Source organism: Leuresthes tenuis, unplaced genomic scaffold, assembly GCF_036924035.1.
Source record: "Leuresthes tenuis unplaced genomic scaffold, fLeuTen1.0.hap1 SCAF_17, whole genome shotgun sequence".
In the NCBI taxonomy this organism is placed as follows: Eukaryota; Metazoa; Chordata; class Actinopteri; order Atheriniformes; family Atherinopsidae; genus Leuresthes; species Leuresthes tenuis.
The window spans coordinates 9,080,038-9,106,867 of record NW_027325371.1 but is presented as its reverse complement, the minus strand read 5'-3'; the positions used below and the strand labels follow the sequence as shown (position 1 = coordinate 9,106,867).

Below are 26,830 nucleotides of genomic sequence, written 5' to 3'. Positions count from 1 at the left end.
CAAATCCCTTCAGCCTGAACATCTAAGGAAAAGATATGTTCATGGACAATCGTGGATGAGCTTTGAGGCCAGGCTTGTTGAAATCAAAGGCCTGAGAGCTGAAATAATTTTTACGGGATGCCCATGAAATACTGAGAAAAATAAATGTGGTCAGTTAATCTGCAGCTTGGAAAAGGACAACAGCCAGTGCAGCATGTTCAAGCTGCCCTCCTGCTGGGCGGCCCGTGAGCCTGTCGATATGGTGGTTTGATGTTGGACGGAAAATAAAAACCCCCCACAACAAACGGAGAGCTGGGACAGAGAGACTGGAACAGAGAAAAAGAGGGTAGAAAGGGAAGAACCATCGACAGATGGACTCTGTTGTGATTAAAGATGGCGACAGTCTTTACTGCAGACTACGAAGGACTATATTCGATCCTTAGAAAAGCGGTGGGAGTTGTCTGCGGTTCAGCTCAACAGAACCAAGAACCACACATTAAGGTAAATCATGAGATGCAATGCCTGCTTTTGTGTCAGTGAGGATGAAAACTGCTGTTAAAACTTCCTATTGTATTGTGCCTCGTTCTATTGTGTCTGATGCGTTTTTCACGTCAGTACCATACTGTTTTGTTGCATCCTCCCTCTCATCAAAACAAAGCATATCATTTGATTCGACCAGTGAATGTGTATCCCATGACCAGGCTACCGAGGACCCCGATCGACTGAACACTTAAATGAAAGTGAATTTCTTCAAGCCGGCAGATGTCCGAGAATATACCATTTGTTACATGATTCCACACATATGTCTTTGTTGTTATATCGTCAGGAAATACAGGCCTTTGAAAAATGTTTTGTTCCTTCTCGTGTGATTGTGGTGCTCTTCAAGCTATGATACCCTGCCAAATAAACTCAAGTCCGCAAATTGCTCGATCCCCTGTGCCTAATCCAAGACTTGTTAATCATCATCTATTCAACCTGGACAAAGGACAAATCAGCAGGACTCCATGATACGTTTTCTCACAGTCTTTAAATATCAATCTTTTGATCATTTTTACAGTTTAAAACAAACCGAATAGATCTAATAATTTTGACACAGCCTTTTAAAACCCTCTCATCTGGATAAAGCTTATAATATCAGCAGTTTTTAGTGTCTTAGATTTGATTCATAAGCCTTTTTAAATTATATAAATTTTTAGCTTGAAGCAGTTTGAAAATAGCATCATTAAATTAGTTTTCACTTTTGTTACACTTTACTTCAAGAGATTTTTTTTAAAGACACCCACTTTGACAAATACAAAAAGATCTCTATTGTGAGCACTAAGAGCGCGAGCATTCATTTTAATGTCTTAATGGGCTTTTGTTGATCAGAGAGTCTTCAACAGAGATAAGCCTATTTCAGAGAGTGCCTAAAAGAGAGTCTAAATCCACAGTGACAGGTGGAACAAAACAGCGCTGAAAGAACTGAACGGAGACATGAAGCTGTCTGCTAGTAACACTTGAGAATGTGAACATATTTATAAAAAGGAAGCAAATAGCATTTTATTTTCATAAGATGAGTTTTTGACAAGCTGCAAAATGGTGAATATCCTCTATGTTAATTAGTTGAAAGGAAATTGTAAAAAAAGAACAATAAAGTTTCAAATCTTTCCATGAGGACTTTTTACAACTTCTCAACACTGACTCACAGAACTTGATATTTTCAATAACCAGGTCTTGTTCCTCCTCTCACATCTCTGAGATAGAAACAGAGATGCCTCTTCTATTGTTCCTCTGCCTGCTGAGCAGCTCGGCCGGGGCAGTTGCTTAAAGGCCTTTTGTTTGTTGTAACTGTAGAAGAGTATATTTCACCCTGTTATTTCTTGACATTCAGCAGATTAGGTTTAAAAGCCCTCTGGTTGCGTTTCAGTTTTCTGTTACTGAAACCTTCTTTCACTGCAGTTCACTGGACCGTTTTGTCTTTGTAGTTGGCGCTTTTGGATGATATCCCAAAAAGAACTTAAGATACATTTCTGTTTTAAAGTGTGATATGAGCAAGTATTTGCAAAAAAGTTTTTTTTTATTGGTCCAGACAAATCTTTTATCTATTGTACTGATGCAGCTTCATACTGTTGCTCTCAAAATTACATTTACAGTATATTCATGAATATAAAACCACACTCCCTACATTCAAAGACTTATTTCATTAATGTGACAGTTTATCAAAAAAAAATATAAAAGTAAGGAGCAAAGAGCCTCTGTCTTTCATTTAGGAAAATAAATGAGCTTTTTCTTTGTTGATCAACTCAGACTATGAGATAATTTTTCGGTTGTTCTGCACAGCATGTCAGCATGTCTATGATATCACCAAATATTTTTCAGTTATTCACTTTTGTTACACAGTAAATTATGGCCTAATGAAGTTGAGCTTCTGCACAAGTTTGATTTTTTTTTAAATGTCTTAATTGAATAACATGAAATACAGCAAAATGTGCATTATAGCCAAACTTGAGCGTACAACTCAATGCTACATTCATATATAGATGCATAAATGGGATTTTAGTTTTTTATTCACACAACCGATTCTGTAATGAAAATGTTTTTTTCCTTTGTAAACTTTGTAAACCATTATCCATCCATCCATTTTCTATACCCGCCTAATCCAAATCAGGGTCGTGGGGGATAAATCATTATTGTAGAGTATGTGTCATACCATTTACAGTATCCACAGCATCAGTGGTTTGACAGCGAGGAACTCTTCCGTGATTAATAGAATTAAAATCTGTGTTGTGTTGCTCTGTGGAGTACGGTCAATGTCCAGTGAGAACAGAAAAACATGGCACATTCAATATCCATCATCCAGTTTAGTTATGCTGTTGGAGATTGTTTAATGAAATTATGGATAATCCTTTTATGCTGCACTGCTCACATTCGTGTCAGAAACATGAACCTCCTGTAATGCTGCAGTGTAGCATGTACATCCCCCGCCTATTTGATGTTTGGAGTTAATTTACTACTTCTCTATAAACATTTATAACATTTTAGCCGTCTGAAATTTTCTGGAGATACATGTTATAACTCAGTATTTACCATGAATAACTTAACTGAAGTCTTTTTTTGTGTGTGCACAGTTGTAAGCATGGAACTGCTGGTCTTGCAGCTTTATAAGGGCCAGTCTTTAAAATAATAGCTACAACTCAGTATTGATAATGCAGCTTTGCTTTAGCTGGCAGGGCAATGGAAATGTGGGCCTTTGAAACCTGAGCTTATAAAATTTGCCAATCTGGTCTCTTTTTTATATCAGCTCGTAAAACTAAAACAAAGGTTACAGTGGGTCTTGCACAAGAGCAATTCCAAGGTTTAAAACATCTGTGAGTGTATTAATCAATTCACTCAAAGATCTGAAATCTAAACTATGGGGCTTTGACTTATGTTTTATCAGTGGTGAGATGATGGAAAGCTTTAGTGCTTATCAGTATTACTCATCAGTGAAAAAAATGTCCTCAGTCCTGCTGTTCTTGGCTGGTTTCTTTCTACATTTATAGGTGTATAACTCAGAGGCCTCAGTTGGTAAAACTTCATTTCAGTAGAATGCACCATGCTCCCTTATCAGTTTATGTATAAAATGTTTGAGAGTATGCATCTTGTTACAGGACAGGTATTGTGATTGTCAAAACTAAAAAGGGGACTTTTTAGAATATACAGTATTCATATACAGTATTCAGTCAATATCGGTTCTGAAAGTATTTTACACCAGGAACATTGTTGTCTTTGCCAAAATGGTCATCCTGTATTGCTTTTCTGCTGTTACTGCACCTAACACATATTTCTTCTATTTCAGAAACAAATGGATGGCAAAGATAAGCTGTTACTGCAATATTCTGCTCCATACGGACCTTTTTATTTCATGGGATTGAGAGTGACTTCAGCACTCCTGCAGCACTGTGTGTTAAATAGCCGTACAATGGAATCCTCTATGAAAGGGTGTGCGGCAGGAGGATGCAAAAGGAAGACAAACAAACTCAAGGTAAAATGTGTTGATCCACACACAAGTCAGTGTTTTCTGTGCCATCTTTGGGAATCTCAATGTGCTATAGAAAACATTTCTTTTCATCTTTATGACACACATATAATTATTTCATCACCAGAGCAACTGGTCTGTAGATCGTTGTATCCAGGTTGATCCTCAGAATAAATGTGCAGTCAGTGAGGGTAATTTACAGCCATACCTGCTTTATGAAACATTGCACTTTACCTTCTGAGCTCCTTAAATGTCTGGCCTCTTTTTGGTCTTAATGCACAGTGCTATGTTTGATAAAAAAAACCAAACACATCAACACAAACACCTCATACCAGCTGTCCAGCATGATGGTGGAGGGCTGATGATATAGGCTTGTTTTGCAGCCACATGACCTGGATACCTTGCAGTCACTGAGTCGACCATGAGCTCTCCTGTTTACCAAAGACTTTAAGAGTCAAACGTGAGGCCATCTGTCTGACAGCTAAAGCCTGGCTGAAACTGGGTCATGCAACAGGACAATATTCCCAAGCACTGCAGTAACTGTACAGCAGAATGTCTGAAAAGAATCAAAGTGTTGCAATGGTCCAGTCAAAGTCCAGACATCGACCTGATTTACTGTGGTGGGATCTTAAAGTAACACCTGATAATTTGGCAAATTATTTGCTTTTTGGCTCCCCCTACAGTTGTGGGATGTCACACCACTCTCATAAAACAAACCTAAGTGTGAGCACTGCAGACATACAGCCATACACATGAATTTTAATTTTTTTATGGCCACATGTGGATGTGGAACCAAAGTTGTAAACTGCTGTACCCCCAAAGTTCTCCACCACAGCTGCATGCCTGGGAAAGTTGATGATCTGAGAGACTTATAACGCCATACATAATAATATTACTTCAAGTTATTGCTGCTGAAGGTGGTTGCACAAGCCACTGAATCATGGGGTGCGCTTACTTTTTCAAACCCTCCGGCATTTTGTCTTAGTTTTAGTTAAATGAATAACGAGATAGAGTAATATGATATGTGTTGTTGCTTATCTTATCTTACATTGTATTTACCTAGTTCTAAAACGTGGTGAGGACCAGATGATATCTAATTTACATGATATGATACATGATATGTTCAAATTAAGAGGTTTTACTTTCTGTCTCACATGAATGTAGATGTATATCATTGCTTCGTGTTGTTTTCACCAAAGATTTATGGCTTTTTGGTCATACCAAGACAGTGAGAAATATATGTGAATAGTTGTTAGGGCAAAGGTAATGAGCTTTGAAACATTCAGCTAGAATAATGGTATAAATAGCTATCATTTCCATTTAGTGGTGTGTCCGCTTAAGTAGTCATATCACCGGCTAATCATATGATCAAAAGGCAAGGGGGTCTCTGACACATAAAAGTCACAGTTTGATTGCACATTTGAAATATCTTAGTAAATGTAATGTGATTACTTTTTTATTATGCATCTTTGTGGATTTTCTTCTTACCTGGTGTTCTGTTGAGGAGTTGACCATTGTATTTTGAAGTTTAAATATACTTACATGTACATAAGCACATTATATTTCCTTTAGTCTCCCACTGCAACTTGCAGCTTTATCAGATGCTCAAGTAAAAGTTCTATGTGGTTACAATTTATGACAAAGGCTGTCTGACTGCACCACATAACAGGAAAAGATGGTAAGCTGTTTGAAATGATCAAAGCACCTTCGCCCAACATAATCAGTGAAGTCATCTGGTACACCCTGTGCCTGCCACAAAAAGCAGCATACTGATTGCCTGCAAAACAAAGTGTTGTCCAACCTGCTCTATAAACACTTCCTACTGAAATGTGTTTCGCCTGCAACAGTCGAATGGTAATTTCAGCCAACTGTCTTTACAGTGACTACAGTGTCAGTTTTGTCTTATGAAACTTTTAAAATTCTGAGTGTATATGCCATTAATGGCGTGTCCATAATAAATGGACAACCTGTATGTCCATCCACAGAATCAAAGCAAGATTGCTGTGTCAGTCTGGACAATAATAGTCTTTGAAAGGCACAACTCTAAGCAAAGAAGCTGTTGAATTGCATTTATCAAGCTTGAATCATGTCTGAGCCTTGAACCGGTGGTTTAACTCTCTCTTACCTCTAATTTCCTAACCTAATTTGCACAAGGATGCCTTTGGTTCCCGTTTTATTTTTCATTTAGAGGTATTTTCCTTTATGCTGATCCAAAAAGAAGAGAATACGCCCACGTTTTCTCCAAGATGTTTGTTTTAACACTACATAGAGGAGGAGACAGGTGGAGAAGAGGATAGCAGTGTACCACATGTCACTAAATCATAATAACACTGGCAGTTTATATAGTGAACGGGCGAGGCGCTGTGCATCATCAGCTGTGAAGCCTCAGCGCCGCGCAGTCAGTGAGAGACAGCCATGGAGAGGTGGAGAGCGGACTGTCTTCTTTGTTATTTTTAAAGTCCTGCAGTTCCCAACTATGATACTGTTCGCTGGGACTTGTGTCGGCCCAACTGCCAGATGCACACGAATGCCGCCAGAAGATATCCACCGGTTAAGTATATGTTACTTTTTTCCTCCTCCTGCTCAGAAATTGGGATTGCGGTAGTCGGGAAATAGACCATCGCTTTGCTGCTTGTAAGTCTGTTGGGAAACCAGTGCGGGATTCCCGGTGTGTCCTCAGACTGCACCCGAAGTCCTTGCGCCAGTCTTGTTCGTTTAGTTTCGCAGCTGTTTGCGGATGCAGCGCAGATATGAACAGTGTGACAAAGTTGTGCACTTGTCGGTCGGCTGCTGAAAGGCCTGGCTCTCTGTGTGTGTGTGTATATGTGTGTGTATGGAGTTTGTTTCTAGCTCCCCTCCCCCACTCTCCGTTGCTGTTCCGCTCATTCTGGAGAGGCCAAGACATGACCGTGATGAGAGGCTCACTTCAAAGACACAGTGTCAGAGGAGATATTACGTTTCCAGAGCTCAGATATTGTCTAAATCTGGGTAAATTCCGCCGCCGAGCCGCACACCTGTGATGGCAGAACGATCGCTACCCGACCATCTCGTGCCGATGCTTCATCCTCACAGGTAGCAGGAGGATGCGAGTTCGCGCAGATGATTCATTCCGTACCGTTTTAACTCCAGCTGTCCAACAAGGCACGAAACCTTCTCGTTTCATACCCACATTGTATGATTGTGATTTGGATTCCTACACACCTGGCGACATGCACGGTGCACGTGGTGCTCACGCTTCAGGTTGTGCAGCAGATGAACGCCGCTGCCAGTTTTGTCTTTGCACCCTCATTGTTCAATCAGGATAATGATTTTTATCTGTATTGGACCAGACAGAGAGTGGGTGTGCCCTAAAGGGAAGGGTGCTGGCAACCATTAAAAAAATACTACTCATGAAATCACACAGCTTGAGTAAACCCAGCTACCAGCCTTTGTGAAATCATAATAATCATCTTTTTTCTCCCTCCCTCCAGCATTAATTTTTAATCCTATTAGAGTCAACAAGTGCTCATAGCTATAAATAGGGAAGTCATTTAAACTGAAAATGTAAAATCAAGTCGGGTTGACTTTGAGTGTTCAGTTTTTTTCACCAGGATTTGGATCTGTCACGAAATAGTGGCCTCTGTGTGGATGTGTGAATTGAAACAGTCAGCTGTGACTACATTAGACCTTAAATTAAATACTGACGTTGTATCTGGGAAGCTTAGTCATAAGCTGTGCACTCTAGCACAAAATAAAAGCTCTGTGAATACATGAGAAGTAAAATGTGTCTTTGAAAAAACTCTTTCCCAAAAATAAATGTGTTCTTCACGCTGCAGCTGATTTGGCCTCTACACTGATAGCAGGAGAATTAATTAAAATATAGCATGCGGATCAATACAGTAGCCTATCACATAATATACGCACATACTGCTCATGTCAGCTAATAATAAAGAGACTTAAGGCTGCTTCGTGTTTGAGTTAACGCTGTAAACCCCATGTGAATTTATCATGATGACGGTCTAACACTAATTTAGATGAAGCTGGAAAAGCTGCGTGAAGTATTGATATGCCCCATGCATATAAATCAGTAGGTTATTACAGACCACATTAATACTACAACATCTTCATGCTGCTATCAACCAAAAGAATGCCTCGGGACTATCAAGCCACATTTAAAGCCTAATGAGTTTAGATTTCAGTTTCTGGTCAGGTTTGAAGATGCTCCACAGAATATGTGACCTCAGTGAATGAAAGATTTTTTCAGGTTATTTTTGTGTTTTACAAGTTTAGGTATTTCCTTACTGTTTTTTTGTCTATTGTATCGATTCATTCAGATGTAATCTCCCCAAAATCAAACTGCAGCTGCTAAAAAATGCAAATAAAGATTCCTATTCTGTCAGCTGACATTAGGTTTTTACTTTTGTCCAGTAGATTTTTCTTTTCACGTTTTCAGATGCTCTCGTTTTCCACTAGATTTTCATATATTTTAATGGTTATGTAGAGACTGCCCGTCATGAATGTGTCACCAGTGCTGCAGATTGTGTCTAATTAAGAGTTATACCAGCAAACATCATCCACACACTTGCTTGCTACGAGATGTTTTGTTCTGTGCACGCATAGGACCAGTCTGACCGTACCCACTCACAGTCCTGGTGAGCTGGCAGGCTAAGGTCTGCACCGTGTCCAGCCTGACTGATTCAGACACATGCTGCTCCTCTGGGCGACGTGTAGAAAATTTTCTGCAGCGCATGCATGTGTGATGGTGGAATTGATCAACCGTTGCATACTGTTTGACCTTCATTTGAGAATGACATGTATGTGTTACTGGGACACAGTGGTAGTGCCCTGACAGTGTCAGGCAATGATCTGCCTCCCAGTGATGTGGGCTGCATCTCATTATATTTTTTTCCCTTCTTGCAGGAATTTTTTCGCAGCAGCATAAGTAGAATTCTGGATCGAGCAGTTGCGCAGAGTGGGCTCCACGTGGACGTGGTATATGGATGCTGGGACTATGAGCATAAGCGACAAAAGGGGCTACATAGCAGACCTCGGAGGCAGCTTCACTGAGGACGCTCCCAGACCTCCAGTCCCTGGGGAGGAGGGAGAGCTGGTGTGCAATGATGGTCGCCAACACAGCAGCCTCAGCCTCCACTGCTCCTCGAAGAATGACAGCCTCAAATGCGAAGCGTCTGTGGCTACACCCAGACGACCTGACTTGGATTTGGGTTATGAGCCAGAGGGCAGTGCTTCACCAACGCCACCCTACTTGAAATGGGCGGAGTCTCTTCATTCCCTCCTAGATGACCAGGATGGCATCCATCTGTTCAGGACGTTCCTCAAGAAGGAGGAGTGTGCTGACATGTTGGACTTCTGGTTTGTATGCAGCGGCTTTCGCAAACTTGAAGCCAATGAGGCCAATGAGGAGAAGAAGGTGAAACGGGCAAATGTTATCTATAAGAAGTACATTCTTGATAACAATGGGATTGTCTCCAGACAGATCAAACCAGCTACCAAGTCCTTCATTAAAGACTGTTTGATGAGGCTTCACACTGATCCTGCAATGTTTGACCAGGCTCAGACTGAGATACAGACAATAATGGAGGAAAACTCCTATCCTCTCTTCCTAAAGTCTGACATATATTTAGAATACACACGAACAGGGGGAGAGAGCCCTAAGATGTACACCGACCAGACCTCTGTTTCTGGGGATGGGAAGGGACTGTCAAGTTATTTACCAACTCTGAATGAAATTGAGGAATGGAAATGTGACCAAGTGCCAGAGGAGCAGCCTGAGTGTGACCCCACACCAAGCAGCCAGCTCACTCAGAAACTGTTAATGGAGACGATTCCGCTGCGAGTTGCCAACAGTGCAAGATGCCAGGACAGTCGTGAGTACAGGTAAATCCTCCCAGCAATCTTTCAAAGCTTCACCTCAGCTCAAACTGCACAGCTTTTCTCTGCAAACTGCTGAATTAGAAATAAAGCTGAAACCCCACACCAGCATGAGTGCTGCTGTAAGATTGAGATGAAAACAGAATCTGAGTGCAGCACAAGAGACAGCAGAGCTGATGGTGTGTGAAGTGAAGTATCTGCACCTCAGGAGGTGAGGAAATGTCAGAAGTTAAAGAGGCTACTTTACCTGCTGTTTGGAGGCAGAAATCATTTTTCCCTTTGTATTGGGACTCTGGGAATCGTGTGTTTTCCCACTGGACATTGGTTTTGTTGTGAAAAAGTTCAATAGGATTTTGTTGTTGTTGAGTTACCCTTATCTCTCAGCGTATTGTTGTTAATATTTTATTTGACTAGTTGATACAAAGCTTTCAACTTATTCCAATTAAGTGACTACAAGTCTCATCCATGAATGTTTACTTAAAATGATTGATATAATTCCTACGTATTTTGTATTTTTAAGACACAATCAAAGACAAAATGCGCACAAAATTTTTTAATGTTTTATCAGAAGCTTTTTTATTCTCAGAATCAGTTCAGAATTGAAATATTTTGAATATTTTATTCAATTCAGTTATTTATTTAGTGCCAAATTGCAACTGATCTCATCTCAAGATACAGTTCAATTCAAGCCATTTATAATCCAAGTCATTGCAATCCAGTCCTAATCCAGTCCAATCAAATTAATCTACATATAACGGTTACATACCCACAAGTAAACAGCTCAGCTGATCAGTATTAGTTGGTAGTTTTGTAAGTGGGATGTTTTAGGACTTGCAGCAGTGGAGGGGTTGGCTGTAGGGGCAATTGTTTCGGTACAATTAAATATCCACTGTGCTAAGAAATGCTTTTCACTTTTTGGAGGGAGATTTTGCTGTAATCTGCTAAATCTCCTGATGACTGTTAGCTGGATTTAGTGTGCTTTTAAGTGGATAAGACTCTTATTGCATTGACAATCCTTCTTCTGACTGAGTTGTCTGCTCCCTGTGGCTTTCTAAGGGTTAGGATCCAATCTAACCTGATTTTGGCAGAAAAAAAGAAAAAAAAAGTTAAAAACTATTTTAAAGAATGTGCTATTATTGGTGTCCAAAGTGTGGTGATCAGTATTTTTCTCAGGCTCTTGTAAATTCTTAATGACGACAACAAAACTAAAACATATCATAGTCTATAACCTTTAGTGACTTCCTTCAATTTCACTGCAGGAACCTCTCTGTCATATTAATCGAGTAACATGTTAAGCAGGTTTTTACTAAAAACGAAAATAATGTCAATTTGCACAAGCTAATGATAAAGGTACCTGGTAAAGTTACTCTTAATTTTTAAAAATATAGTAATAGATTGGTAATTATTCATGGCTTTAGTCTTGTAGAAAGGGTGAGATCGAATGAAGCAGGAAAAGATTAAATGTAACGTTTCAGTGACATTTTGTGCTATTAGAGTTCTGGGTTTTCAAGCATGTGGATCCTGCTGTCTTCTACATGTGATGTTTCTGCATGAGAAATTGTAACACATCTAAAAAGTGGCAGAAGAATAGGAATGTAAGTGTCTTTGGAAGTTCAAGCGTAACAGTGACAGATAAAACTGAATTTCTTTCTGCCACAGCAAACAAACTCGTAAATCTTATTATGTAATAAGATTGCATCTTCAACAGAGAATTGAGAACAATTCTGGTTAAGGAAGAACAGTCCAGCTGTGGCATGCAAGATATTAATGTGATGGCAGATTGTGTCTAATTCTTTGTAATGTTTGTCTGCAACAGAGCAATTTCTGTTTCCTCATAATCAGACACTACAGAGACATTCCCATATTTGACCTCTGTTTCTGCAGCGCCAGTTTTATGATGAGAGACAGGAATTCACATCAGCTGACAGACAGACAATAGGTTCCAGATAAAACCTCTCTGTGCACAGTGCTGCACTCTGTAGCAGAGACAGAACAAATCCTGATTACATTTTGGTCTGTTAAAATACAATGATCGGACGGAAATCAGATCTTCCACGGGCCGTGCAGCTGCAGACTTCAGCTACTTTTTCCTGCTAAGCTCTCGTCTCGTGTCTCATCACATTCTCCAGCGTCAACGTGTAACTTTTAGGGTCGATATCTGCAAAATGCACAAGCTTGTTTGTACATGTACGATTTTTGAAAACACAACCGAGGGCTCTTTTGTTAGACATCTGTGCTTGAAATCTACTCTCATATGTAGGCCTAACAAAAAAGAAAAGAAAAGAAATGGGAAAAAAAGGCTACACAACTAACTAACCAACCACCACAGGCATCGCAGCCACTTGCATGTGAGGATCAGCGTGGCAAACAATGAAGAACATATTAAAATTCGTGAGTGAGGCAGACGTTTGTGCTTATTTTCACATCATTATTTCAGCATTCAAGCATTTGGCCAGAATTACAAAAAGACACGCTTCATTTTTAAATAGCCTCTTAGCATTGCCCGGTGGGCTTTTGTGAGACTTAAGTTTTACAGCAGTTGTGTCAGATCGCTTCAGAGACAGGCAACAGAAGACATTAAATAGTCTTTCAGATCAGCTCCGAGGACTGAAATGACATGAAAGAGAATGGCCTTTATGTTCATTAATGTTTGCAGAGAGTTTTGAAACGAGAGCCGTTCAGTTTTGTTCTTGTTCTACTGGGACAAAACTTTAAAAGGCAAGACTTGTAATTCTGTGGGACTTCGATCAAGGTTGTGTTTTTAAATAGATTCAAAAGCCCTCGAAAACGGTGTTCACGCAAAAGCATCATGGAGACATACACTGAATATTAACACCCGATTTAACTTTTTGCTAAGGAGGGTGAGCGTTACATTCATACTGAAGTGTATTAGATATAGTTTTAAATGTGGCTGGCAACGTGCACATTAGGCTAAAGTTAGAGTATTTTTGTTAAGCTGTAACTTGTAAATAGTCTGCACGTTTATGGTCTTTTTGACCTTTCTACAAACCACTGTACAGTAGGTTCCTTGTTCACCCCGAAGTGTAAAGCCTCTTTTAAACCAGTTGTTTCTGTTAGAGAGATCATTCTGATTGGTTGTTTAGAATAGGGAATGAACTGTGACTTCAGTTGTGTTATTTTTATATGTTTTATAAAACCACTCATGTATAAAGCAATAGATATGACTTGTTAGTTTAAATTGAAACAGGTTTTTACTGAGATAGAACCATGGATAAGGACAACTGAACTGATAACTACTTAACTTTATACAAATGTTTTGTACACTTTTTGCACATAGTTGAATTATTCATAGACTCCTGCTCAGTTCTGAACTGCAAAGTTGTGTCCTGCTTGCGTACGCGTACAGTGTATGTTAGAGTTTGCAGTTGGAGGTTGTCTTTGTCATGTGCTAAAGTGTGTTTAGTTTTTTTTTTTTTGTTTACATGCATTTTAAAAGTACAGCTTTGGTCTCACTAACTCAATTTCTTTTCTCTAGTGTCATATAGGCATGCTTTTTAAAGTCCAGTCATCTTCAGGAAACACATTGTCTTTATACCTGTGTAATGGCTTACCAAACCAACCCTTACCTTAAGAATAAGCATTTACCTTGCAGTCCACCATCAGAAGGGCATCTTAAAGAGACAGGAGCTGAAACAAATCGTTTCAGACATAGCGTGACAAGAGTACCATTGCTGCTGCGGCGTTGAGCAAATTGTGGTTTATGATCATTAAAGCGTGTAAAGCCATTCTAGAGGACCCCAGCATAGAATTATGAACCAAAAAGATTGTCATAATACAGATGCTTGAAGTCCGGAAGATGTAAATGATTTAATATATGGCTGAATAGGAGCATTTATGTTTCATGAACAATGTCTCAACTAACTATTTAGATAACAGCCAAATCAATATTGATTTACTGTCACTTATGATGTAATACTTGACATTTGAACTTCTTCAATCCCAGTGGATGCTTTAAAGGATGCTTTTTGGTTTGAGGCATCAACGTAGATGCAATACCTCTGCCTAATGAGATCTAAGTATTGTTTCAATTTGTTTTTTTTCTGTCTGGAATGTCATCTGATTGTATGAAACTTGATTATACTTTTATGAAATGGCTGTTTCTGTGAGCCTGTTGCCTGATCTGTGTCTGATCAACTGACTGATTTACAACTTCCTCTCTTTGACCTTGCGGCTCTTGTTCAGATGAAAAAATCTTGCCATATTCAGTACAATTACAGCTGCATTTTTCATTTGTGACTCGCCTTTACCGACCCGGTGCTGTAAATATTCACAGGCGAATGTGGATGTTAATGAAGATCAGATGGTCACAAAGGTTTCATTTGAACTCATGATGCTTCTGCATTTCAAGCAGGGAGAAAGCTCAGGGTAAATGCTTCAGGGAATTCAAATTTGAATAAAGAATAATGATGCCTAACATCTATAATTCATGTATACAAGGCCCTTTAAGAAGTGTGTTCAGCAAAGTCGATGGCTGTGAATGGTGTCAAATGAAGCCTTTCTGTAGATGCTTTCTGAAGAATTTGCATTTGCATCGGGACAATCACTCTGCCCCTTTCTCTATTCCTGAGTTAATTTGATGTGTTTCACACAATGTTGCTGGCCAAAGTAGAGTCCTCAGAACTGGTCAACAAGCCGGTTTGAGTGTGGACATGTCTGGAGTATGTCGGCCTAATTCTTTGCATTGACCTGGAACCCAATTTTTAGGACCTTAGAGTATGTTACCCAGAGTCTAAAAACAATTAAGCTTCACCAAAAAAGACAATACAGCTGTGCACTGCCATTTATTTATTTATTTTTTTGCAAAAGATTATTTCTATTACAAAAATCCTAAATTTTTGAGAATGAAATTCCCTCTCAGCATTTTCTGTATCGCTCCTTTTTTTTTTTTTTCCAGGCAAGCACCATGGCGGGAGCCCATCAACCCATTCTATGTCAACACCGGCCATGTTATGGCCCCAGCCACCAGCGCCAATGATAGTGAGCTGCAGAGCATGTCCAGTGACGCAGACACTCTTTCCCTCACAGACAGCAGTGTGTACGTAATGTGGCGCCACACACAAACACATTTTGCACGTCATAAGGAATGCGTCAGGCTTCAACTTTGTCTGGAAAACCAGTTTTACAGTTAAAATGAAAGTCTGGAACCTATAAACAGAACCTATAACCTCATAATTGTACTTTTTGGCTATTTAACCAAACTCACCTGCTGCAAATGTAGAATTGTTCTTTATTGCTAATCTGAAAACCGAACAAGCTCAGAGGCTGCATGTGAACATGTTAGACGAACTAAAATTGTACAAAATTGAGCTTCTCATAGCCAGACTAACACACCCAGGCAATGGCATTGGGTTGGAATAACTCCTGCATGTGTGTGCTCAACTAGACTCTAATGGGCCTATGTGTTTTGTACATGCTCTGAAATGACATATTTTGACATCTTTCTGTAAAAACAGTGCAAGTGTATATTGTTACAGACAAATTCCAAAGAAAGCTGCTCATTCGTTTTTTCTTCTAGTTGTTTTGTCAGGCATATACACGTCAAAAAGTTAGGACTAAAAATCAGCCAATGAAGACTACATGTCAACTAGCGTTCGGCTATACTTAAATATTCGTTGATCTCTCACAGTGAAAGTTAGGAGCAGCTGAATATTTTCTCACACAGTCTACATTGTTGTGGTGTCAGACATTGTGTAGTCAATAACTGCACATTGGTCCAGTTGATTGGCCACGACAAGCTATGACCACAGCTCAAATTCACTCTACATGTCACTGTGCTGACTCTCTAACAATTCCACATGAATAAGAATCCAAAATTAATGTCCCCAGTTATCTGGGTTCACTTAAGCTAAACTCGGACTTCAGTGGTATGGTAATAAATCAGAGCCAAGCATTTGCTGTTGAAGAAGCATTTGAAAAATAATGTATTCCAGTTGCAGAATTGAACCAAAGAGCCTTCACAGCCTCCACAACTGGACAAAAATGTGTTTGAAGCTTAGTGGATTGGAGGCCGTTATCAGCTAATTGCTACAGAGCTTCCAGCAGAGGGGAGTTTGAAAACCAGTATGACCAATAACTCATGGAATTACAGAGTCATGCATGTGATAACATGCTGCTGTAATCTGCAAGACCACTTGTGGTGCGGCAGGGACAACATAATCCTGTGAGAATACCAGTCCTGCTTTACTGGATACTCAAAACTTACAAGGTGTTTGTTTTAGGCAACAATGTTGCCAGAAGCTTTCAACTTCAGAGCTAATTATGTGGTTTATTCATGAGGATGTTTTATGAAAATGTCTTTATTGTGCATTTCAGAGATGGGGTTCCACCATACCGACACCGCAAACAGCATCGCCGGGAGATGCACGAAAGTGCCAAAGCAAATGGGCGAGTGCCACTACCTCATTTTCCAGTGAGTTATTCATGGGTTATTTCCTTCTCGCTTTCCGCCTCTACACCTCTCTCTCTGCAGCTGTCTGTCTCTGCTTATTTTTCTCTGCTCCACCATCGGAGATGTGCATATTTAAGCTCTGCTGTGTCGCAGCGCCTGTGATGGAGTATAAGAATAGCTGATGGTGAAAGAGAAGGCTGTCTAAATGCAGCTTGATGCCTTCCTAAGCTGTGTGCGCTGAAGCCTAGCAGACATGAATCTTCCCCTGTGACAGCCTGATGCCTCCATCTGCAGCTTACACTGTCTCTTGGAAGGAAACCCTAGCCCTAATGAGGCCTGGGAGTAAAGAGTCAAATTAAAACTTCACATGTAGCATCCTATTAGGATATATAAACTGACTATGAATTTGAGTGCAAATCCCTGAAACAAAACTCTCACATTTTCCTATTTAGCTAGAAAAAGAATGGCAAGGCTTGGAAGTATTTTGTTTGAAATGTTGATTTGTTTACCAATCTTTATTTAATTTTTTTTTATGAACTGCTTTCAGATCAGGAATTAACAGCTTTAAGTAACCATAATTCTAGTACAGCAACTCATGCTGGCAGGAGGCAGAATACATGTCACTTGAGCATTTATTAAGGAGATTAAATGTTCTGTTTAGAATTATATTTTTTATCACCCTGTTTAGTTTATGTTCACGGAACCATTTTGAAATCTAAACCAGAACAAAAAAGGTTGTTACTGAATTTAGTGGATGTCCTGAAATAAAAGACACCCTTATTCATATGTGATTTTAAGAGCCACGCTCATGAATTTGATCAATATATGACTTTGGTTAAGCTTACATAACATAAAAAAAAAAAGTACAATCCTCTTTAAACGTAAGCATCCGACACTGTCCAGTTTAATGTTTTATTCGAACCACTCACGAGATGTGAGGTGTCAGGAAGGTAAAATGTCCTTGACAGCAATACCGCGGGGCCACAAATCCACAGAGTGCTTACAGTTGGACTTTTTTTCTTCCAGCGCACAAACCGGATTCCAAAGGATATACACGTGGAACCGGAAAGGTTTGCTGCAGAGCTGATTAGGAGGCTGGAGGGCATACTGAGGGAGAGGGAGGCCGAGGAGAAACTAGAGGAGAGGCTGAAGAAAGTACGACTGGTATGACCACTTTATTTCTGTACCAGTGTCTGATGTTTAAAGCACAAGCCGATTCACTGCTTTATCAATTTCATGTAGCCTTTTGCCCCCCCCCCCTTTTTTTTTCTCTTCTCACTGTGATTCAGATCTGCTTCATACATGTTACACATTCGAGTCATGCTGGGAGCATGTGATTTGTCAGTATCACCTCTGCTAGCACCAGCTAAATGTTATTAGTGGCCAGGAGATAAAAAGCTATAATGATGAAAAATGCATCACAGGAAGCTCAAGATATTAATTCCTCTATTAAATATTAAAAAGATATATCAACATAAAATCTAGAGAATCAAATGATGTCTGGAACTGAACCAGTTATCCAGTTATCCAGTTATCAAGAAAAGTTCCTGTTTACGGCTGCCGGGAGAGGTAACAATGATTTTATGATAAGCAGACTGTAGATTAAGTATTGAAAAGTAAGTTGAAGAGTATCAGTAGATGCCAGTAAGGCTTTTTTGTCTGAGCCACACAGCAAGGTGTGTGCCTGGCCATCAAGCCTGACAATGTCCAGAAACAAAGGAGACTTAAATCCATTTGGCCCTAATGAAACTAATGAGGCCAGCCATTTGGGTGGGGACTAAAAAAGCATTATGAATTGTTTGGAGAATTCCCTCCGTGGCCTGTCAGCAATCTGGCTTTGTCGATGAATCAGATGCAGCACCTGCACCCTCGGCCACTTTTAAGCCTGGAACAGTGAGCCGTCTATTTGATGCCACTTGAATGGTGATGAAAAGGTTGCTGTTACCGCATCTGAAATCTCAGTCAGTACACAGTGCCAAGTATTAAGTCTCTAGATGAACAATTTATGTTGCTAGCCCTGAAAGACGAAGCCTTCATCAACAAATACTCTGGGCACCAGAAGAAGTAAATGTGGGCTTAGGTTTTAGCTTTATTTCAGAAATATTAGATGTCTTCTAAAAGAATACACACACACTCAAAGAAGTACAACCCAGTCAGATTTGACAATTCTCCTATTTTGTTAAAGCAGGATGTTTCTCTTCTATTGCTGTAAGGACAAGGTTTACTTTCTGATATCATGAGGATGTGAGTAACTCCTCGTTTTGCCCCAGCTCTGTCACGCAATCCAAGAATGAAATTAGAGCTTCCCTTAATGTAATTTTTCTGAACAGTGGGCCGTATGGACACACAAGAGCGACAGAATGTGGCTTACGTCAGTAATTTATTGTCCAAAAGACTCATGTGAGCAGGATGGTCAATGCTTGTCTGAATCAGATTTCTATTGAGTTTTAACAAGATAACAGAACATGCAACCATTTATTTTATTACCACTCATATGGAAAGACCACAGATTTGTAAAAAATGAGCTAAATTGCTATTAGTAAATTTCCATCTGCCACTAACGCCACCTTTCAGAAAACTAGATGTCTGCCTTTTTGTTTTAAAAGAGAGGGCTGGAGGAAAAATGGGATAATTTGATCACAGTTTCTGTATTATAGATATCTGTATATAGTTTAGGGATCCGGATAGGATCCAGAGATGACAAATGATTTAAATCAAAACCTACTATTTTATGTATTTATTAGCATAAATGACATAAAACATTTTGGCTTGGGTTGGCTAGATAATAAAAGTGAAACAACAGTCCACTGTTGTCTTCCCTCCTCTTCTTTCCATCTCTACCAGCAAACTTTATATAGAAAGCAGTGAAAATGAGTGTCCATCCTCATGCTGATCACTCCTCCAGCTGCATTAAAGACATTCTCTTGTGGCTTAAATGTTAATAGGAAATAAGTGCGCATGTTGTCTGTGCCTTAGCTTTTATTTTTTTATTCCAGAAAGGCTTTGCATCACTAAATATCTTAGGATAGTGATCTGCAGTCCTTTTGCCATAAGGATTAAAACTTGACCGTTACAAGTAATGACAGAATGTCTCCATCTGCTGCTGTATTTTCTTTCATCCCACCACATCCTCCTCTTCCTCTCCCTTATCAAAACCTACTATGAATGCATGCAGCACCGCACCCAGCAACTCTCGCCGGAGCAGATTCCGTGAGAGCATGATTTTGTCACAATCAGTCAGAGCTGACGGTGGATCGGTTGCACTTATCATGACATGGGGCAACAGAAAAAGTGCCGTGTGCATACTGATACAGATGCATTTGTCTCTAGACCTCTGCAGTAAGAATGAGAAGTCAACTGTGAGTGTATGATGAAAATCTGCCATCTGCAGGTTGAAATAAGTAGCCCTGTGGAGTGACCTCAGTTGTGTCAAACCGGCAACTGGAAATTACCGGTTCAATAATTAGATAATTCATTAGAACATATTTTTTAAATACTTTGTTTAAGATAAGTGTTTGTTTCATGAGGATTTTTGTGTTTTTGTATTGGAGGAGGACGACGGCGAAGAAGTCGCCATGTCCACAGATCCGTTATTATCCAGTCACAGGCTCCCCTCCAGTGCTTATTCACAGAACTACAACCCTCATTACGCCGACATTCCCTACAGTGGACCTTTTCTCAGAGATGCTCACGAGGAAAACCCCGAGAGCATCTTGGACGACCACGTCCAGCGAGTCATGAAAACGCCTGGCTGCCACTCTCCAGGGACGGGCCGCCACTCTCCCAAGTCACGCTCCCCCGATGGTCTCCATGGGGGGAAAGGGATCATCGAGTCAGGCCAAGGTAAACATCCAACAAGGCACGGCTTCAAGGGAGAAACGAGCCACCTGTACCACCACAAAAATGTGCATCACATCCCTCACACAGGCATTGGGAAGCCCAAAGAGCATGTTGAGGCGGAGGCGGCCATGCGTGTGCATGGCAACTTTCCCTGGAGCACGGAGACAAGTTATTATGATTCAAAGTCTCGCAGCTACGCAGATGGCATAGGATCCAATCACACAGAGCACACAGGGTACAGATATGGAACAAACTTTGACTTGTTTTTGCCATTCACACACCCATATTCTCTCTTGTTTTTGTACTTACCAGTTGTATTCTTCCATTATACAATAGCAAAAGTGGTACACAGTGTAAGAGAGCATTCAAGAAAGGTGAAGAAGTGCGGCCATCTGACATGTCAGGGCCAACAGAGGAGATTGAGAAAAACCACAAGATCCTTTTGTGGCTGATGGAAGGACAGAAAGAAATGGTTCAGCACAAGAGGAGTCCATATGGGTCAGTGATCACAGTTGTTCTTTTTTTGTTGTTTATTAAAAAATATATAACAGCTCAAGTATGTACTCATTAACCTGGAAGTAAAGCTTTTAAAGTCACGTTTTTGTGCTTACTAAATAAAAAATGAATCACCATCAGTGGTTTAATCACTGATCTTCTTTACTTTTAGGAGTGTCAGTGGGTCCAAGAGGACAACATGCCATGAGGGATCCCACCTCAGCTCTGTGGAAAGATCAGGGTTGATGCATCCGTGCCTCAGCGTCCAAATGCATAGCAACGTGCAGCCATCTCACCCTTTCATCCAGGACCCCACCATGCCTCCCAACCCAGCTCCCAGCCCCCTCATCCAGCTGGAGGAGGTTTGCAGGCGGCTTGAGGAGGAGAAGATAAAACCTGGAGCCTTACAGCCTAAGCAAAGGTAAGAGGCCAGACTGTTATTTGTGCAATTCATTAGTGCAATCTTTCAACAGAATCTAAGCAAGAAGGGAAGAAGCCAGGTCTTTCGGTTTTCTCTACACAATCATCATTTTGTTCTGTAGCCTGTGCTATTGTTTGGGCCAGTGTGTGTCTAACTACAGGGGTTGTTTGATCCCCCAGGTATGTGATGGAGGTGATCCAGAGGGGTCGCACTGCGGTCAGACCTGCACTGTTCCCTCCGCTCAACGTGGTCCCCGCCGTTTCAAACAGCGAGCTCTCGGAGCCCGGGTATGTCCACTGTGTTCCACCTAATGATCTCAGAACCCTTCCCCAATTCAGTTCTCATGTTGTGCCCCACATTTTATACCTTTCAGCTTGGTTTTGTCTGCTGTCTTGTCGGAATTTTTTAATTTACTCTTTCGGAGCCCACTCCATATCAACTGAAGATGAGAGTTTCTACACTGGATATTGCTTGTTTTGTACGCTGAGGGTATTTATTTTGTCAGCAATAATGTACATTCAGGTGCTCAGACAAAAAGCAAGTAGCAGAAAAATGTTTTTCTCCCCATCAAGTTCAATGTTAAAGATATGATGGCGTGCACACCTATTCTATGGCCTGTTGTGCAGTAAATATTGTTACTATGGCTATACAGTATAAAATATTTATCTTATTGATCTTGAACTGTGGGTGTATAGTTATTTTACAGACAACAGGCAGCCAGCAAAATTAGTTTCAGTGGTCATAGTAAAAATGCTTCTATTTATTCACCCTGTCATGAATAACTAATCAGACTTTAAGTTGTCTTGTTTATTTCCCATGAAGACCGGGGAAAAAGGATCACAGAGGAAGTAGAAGTGTATGTTTTCTGTGTTCCCGCAGAGGCAGACTAGCTGGAGTATTTAAGATCGGGTCAGTTTTTGATGTCTTGTGAGAAACACGTTACTGTTTGATGTTTGACTGCCTTCTGAGATGGGTGCTAAACAGATTGAGGAGAGCGGGTGAAGTGTGTTAGTGGGAGATGAAAGACGGATTACATGGCAGTCCCAGTGGGTGAACCCGCCCATCAGGCTGACGAGGGCTGAGCGTTAGCTGCAGACACTGACTGAACCTTTAGGTACCTCAGATTTCTTAAAGATGACCATACGACTGGAATTTGTTAGATATTGTTTGGCAGTAAAGCAAGACAAGGATTTGACATCATAGCAGCAAGACTTTTTCTTTGTGTTGATTTGGACCAGTGGTTTTCAAAGTCCTGACTGTGTCTCTTCAAAGAGACAGGAGACTGGCCTGTCCCTCAGGGACATAAAGAGGGAGTAGATAAGCTCAGCTTTTTTTTTAGCATATATGTTTTTGCATTTTGACAAATTGGCTGCAGTAAGAACTCGTATTTGCTCTCTACCCAAGAGGAAAACATAATTATTCTTTGGCAAATTATGACTTTTATGTGGATTTACTGCATTTATTCAACTAGAGTTAGATAACGATATTTGGGTAATTATGACGCTGAATCTAAAAAAAACACTTGTATAATGTAAATGCTGAAGTTGTGGCTCAGAGAGGGAGGAGGATTTCTGATGTAAGTCATGGTGATTGGGTGTCCCTGCATGCTGCCATCTGTGAGAGGACAGATGGACATAATGTTGTGTAAATGTACACTCATATTAGACTGACATCACTCAGCTGTGAATGATGGACTGTCATTGGGGGGAAAAAATAAATCTGAAACTTGTTTTAGTTTGATCACTCTTTGACTTAAACTAAACAGAATACAAGTATTTGCAAGCACATCTCCTGATGTCAGAGGAAGTTAGAAATGTCCTCTAATTTATTTTAAACTGCCACACATCTCACTGATAATCACTGCAAGATATTTAAATGAAATAGTTACCTCAACTTATTTGAAAATACAGTTAGCATTTGCTGGTATTCAGCTGGTTAGATGTTTCTGGTTTATCGGAAATTGCTGAGGTTTTATTTAGGTTGTGTGTTTGCAGGACCTGTGCTGTATACAGCTGCTTCATGTGACGTACAATCTTGCCCCAATAAGACACTATCTGTAAGAAATCTACCTAGATTCACGCAAACATTTTGTCCATTTGTCTTCTAGACTTGCCGTTTGGTGTTGCCAGTCTCACAGCCACAAAGATTTATTCTTGTTACATGCACCTCATGTACATTCCATGTGTTTGACCTGCTTTCAGTTCTTTCAACAAACTTTCATTCTTGTAGTGGGCATTTGGGAATTGTCGTCACCCCAAAACATTGTTTGAACCCCAAAACATTTATCCTTTAATGAGAAAACAATTTAACCTAACTTTAATGGACACAAAGGAAACTTTTCAAAGTTATTTTCTTTGCTTTCCATTTGCAGGCATAAAGCCACTAAAAAGCAGCCGTGTGAAAACATTACTGTGGCGTACTACTTCTGCGAGGAGCTGATACCGTACAGGACGTCTGTCAAAGGGAGGGTTGTCACACTGGGCCAGTTCAAAGAACTGCTTACAAAGAAAGGAAATTACAGGTGTGATTTCTGGTGCTATTTGTCTCTAACAGGTCTAAGACTCTAACCTGTACACGACGACAGCGCTGCCTGTCGGTAACGGTGAAGTCAAATTAACTTTATTATTTGTCTTTTTAGGTATTATTTCAAGAAGGTCAGCGATGAGTTTGACTGTGGGGTAGTGTTTGAGGAAGTACGGGAAGATGATGCTATCTTGCCAATCTTCGAGGAGAAGATTATTGGGAAAGTCGAAAAAGTTGATTGAAGTGGGTGTTAACAAGTCGGAAGGTGATGGGCCGAGGAGGACCTGAAGGTGACGAGGAGGTGTTTTCAGGTGGAGATCAGAGGGAAGAGATGGGAGATCAAAGCAGTGACGGACTGGAAGAAAAAGAAGACCTCATTCACTTGTTGGAGTGTGATGTAGCATTGTAAAGTTTACTAGATAGATGAAGAACAAAAGTGCTACTAAAGCTACATATTTTTGCTAAAGATGTATCAAAGGATTTCCTTTCTAAAGTAACTGCACTTGTAATTTTTTTTATATGTACTGCTGCCAGATGTGTACAGTTTGTGTTAATAACAGAATTTTATATCTATTTAAGTATTTGAAACACAAATTTTAAATTCTATGACAGTGTGGCCCCTGTTGAAGATTATCAAAATCCTTTAATAGGGCTGGTATTTCTTGTTTGTCTCTGATGTTTGTGCTCTTCGAAGTGCTTTTAATACTTACCAGAACTTCTGTTTCTCACGTTCATTCAGGCTGCTTGTCCACTGCATTTTGAAACGATAAAAGATGTTTATGTCTTCCTTTTTAACAACATGAGGAGGTCTTTATGGTGTTTTAATGCATTTAAAATGCAAGTTATAAAAAAAATACTAAGAATTTTGAAATTAGAGGCAGTGTCCTTCTGATATATGAGTTGATTTTTTTTATGTTTTATTAAGTGATTTGTTGTAGGACGGTTTGATTGGGTTGCATTTCTGTCAAAATGTTTCTGGTTATCTTGGTTTGGTCTATACTGGGAGGAAATGTAGCTGATGTCTGTGTTTCAGTCTGTTCACCCACTACATTGTTTTTCCTCTGTTCAGTTTGAATTTAAAGCAAATTGCCTTGGAGTAAAAGTAGACACTAACTGCAATAATACTGTCGACAGAGATATGATTGGAAATCACAGGGAGAATCTATGCAAGGTGATATATAATTTTGTTTCCTAATAGAAGAACACATTGGACACAGGTGATGTTTGAGACAAGTTCAGAATAAATTGAGGCTTCATATTATCTGCCAGGATGTTTGAAATAAGAATTTACGAAACTTAACTTTTGTTAGATATTGCTCATGAAAGTTTGAAGGACAATATCTCTTTTGATGCCAGCTGAATCATTTTTAGTTCACACTGAATGACTCAATTTGAGCTGCATTAAGTAGCTTTAGGAGTCAGTGTTAAAGCAGCTTTTCCACCGGCAGAGTCGCACAGAGTGCTAATTCAGCCAGTGATTGTTAGCAGAATTTGTTTGCACTCGATACACATGTAGACACTTAAACAAGCAGATTTAATTTCAGTCACGTTAATGTTGAGCTTTTTGTTTAATCTCCATGTTAAACCTTGGATCACTGCTTAGTTGGTCAGTGAATTAAAAAGGGGGTTGTACTAAGAGCTGATGTCTAATCTGAAGCCTTTTCTAGCTTACTGCAGCTACATCTTGTGCCTGAAGGAAATTTATTTGGATCTATGTATGATAGATCACTTTACACCAAAGAGGGAAAAAGTAGATGGTAGTTGATGCTCTGACATAACCCCTTTTACAATGAGACATTTTACAGCAGTACTTTTGTAACTTTGTTATAGGTATTTTTCATTAAAAAACTGAAGATCTCTTGTGCAAGGCTGTCCCTACAGTCTATGAAACAGTAGTGTTTTGACTCAAAAATATCAGCAAAATTTATAAAAAACACATTAAGAGGCTTGCAGAATATTTATATCATCTTATCATTGGAAGAATGAAAAACTGTCTTAGCCAGTTTGTGTTTACTGTCTTATTTATCTGGCAATGTAAATGCCGTTTTTGCACTGGGATAGCGCAGACTGAAAGTTATGGCACAAAGTCAGCTCGCTTAGCAAGGACACATGAAGATTCAAGGCCGCCATGTTTATTTGTATTGCATTCCTCCTCATGGTGCTGGCTCTCATTGTGAGGAATAAGTCATTACAGATGTGTGGCCTGCTGAAATTGACAGTGGACTTTGAATTTGTAAGCTATATTGCAATGTGTCGTTTCACAGAAATATAGTGTATGGGATATTCCTCTTTTTAGGATGCTGCTTTTTTAGATGACTAACTTACCGGTAAATTGTTTTAATATATTTATGGTGTGTTAGCCTCCGGTCATTATTTGCCTGTTAAGTTATATATTTTTTCATTACATATGAAACATAGAGGATCAACTCTGTTCTGATTCTTACTGTGAAAGCCCCAAAAGCGAATTTCTCTTATCTAAGATCAGCGAAAATGTGTACAATAAACAGCAGAGTGCCTTTATTCCTATGCTAATGATGTCTACATCTGACTTTCAGATAACTATGGGGACTAGCTTTATCTGCTTTTGTTTCTTTTCTTTTTTTTCAATTTTGCAAAGTTGTTCTTGTTAAATATTTGTCATCGCTCCGCCTTATTTATGTAAATATGTACAACTTAAATTGTCAGTAACCAGCAGCCCAGCCATCACATTCATTTTTCTGGACCTGTTTATGTTCACTTACTGGCATGGTTACCATTTGAAGGTACCTGGACAATAAATACATGCAATAAACCAGCTCTTTAGCTTTGTGTAATTTGTCAGCCTTCATCTTTATCTGGTGCATTGGTCAGAAATAGGAGTTGTTGTGCAATGCAGATTATCTGTCTTATGTAGTAGAATGTACAGTGACATGCAAGGTGGATAAATCTCAGACCTTATTTAACAAGTTCACACTGTGGTTTGGTCATGAATATCATTAAGCATCTAAGCCACTGCCTAGAAATCTATGAGTTAAGTAATCGATGCTCACATATAAGAAAAATATGATAAGAAGATAGTAAATAATTTTCATGCGGCTGTTTAAGACAATCAAGTTGGAAGGCAAAGAAAACTTAACAAAAAGCTTGTGGCACTGGTAGGAATACTCCAAAAGCCCTTTTGATTTGTCTGTGGTGATGCACTTTTCTATCCCAATCGCTGATGCCTGAACAAATATTACTTCCATATCACAGTCCTTAGAAGAGAAACCTTAAAGGGTTTACACAACTGAAAAATGCCTGATGCCTTCTGAAAAAA

At 39.7% G+C, this 26,830-nt stretch overlaps 1 protein-coding gene across 3 annotated transcripts; it reads left to right on the top strand.

The window, feature by feature from the left end:
• The first annotated feature begins 218 nt into the window (after window positions 1–218).
• On the top strand, window positions 219–26,329 carry axin1 (axin 1). Of its 3 annotated transcripts, XM_072368994.1 has the most exons (12): window positions 219–480; window positions 3,797–3,982; window positions 8,876–9,853; window positions 14,763–14,903; window positions 16,181–16,277; window positions 17,283–17,420; window positions 19,808–20,331; window positions 20,433–20,594; window positions 20,764–21,012; window positions 21,192–21,299; window positions 23,384–23,533; window positions 23,651–26,329. In XM_072368994.1, the coding sequence occupies exons 3-12, from the start codon at window positions 8,952–8,954 to the stop codon at window positions 23,775–23,777; spliced, it is 2,598 nt and encodes an 865-aa protein (XP_072225095.1). In that variant the 5' UTR covers window positions 219–480; window positions 3,797–3,982; window positions 8,876–8,951; the 3' UTR covers window positions 23,778–26,329. The 3 variants fall into 3 exon arrangements, with proteins under 3 accessions (XP_072225095.1, XP_072225094.1, XP_072225096.1); XM_072368993.1 differs by lacking the exons at window positions 219–480; window positions 3,797–3,982 and adding an exon at window positions 6,342–6,526; XM_072368995.1 differs by lacking the exons at window positions 219–480; window positions 3,797–3,982; window positions 17,283–17,420 and adding an exon at window positions 6,342–6,526.
• The last annotated feature ends 501 nt before the right edge of the window (window positions 26,330–26,830 follow it).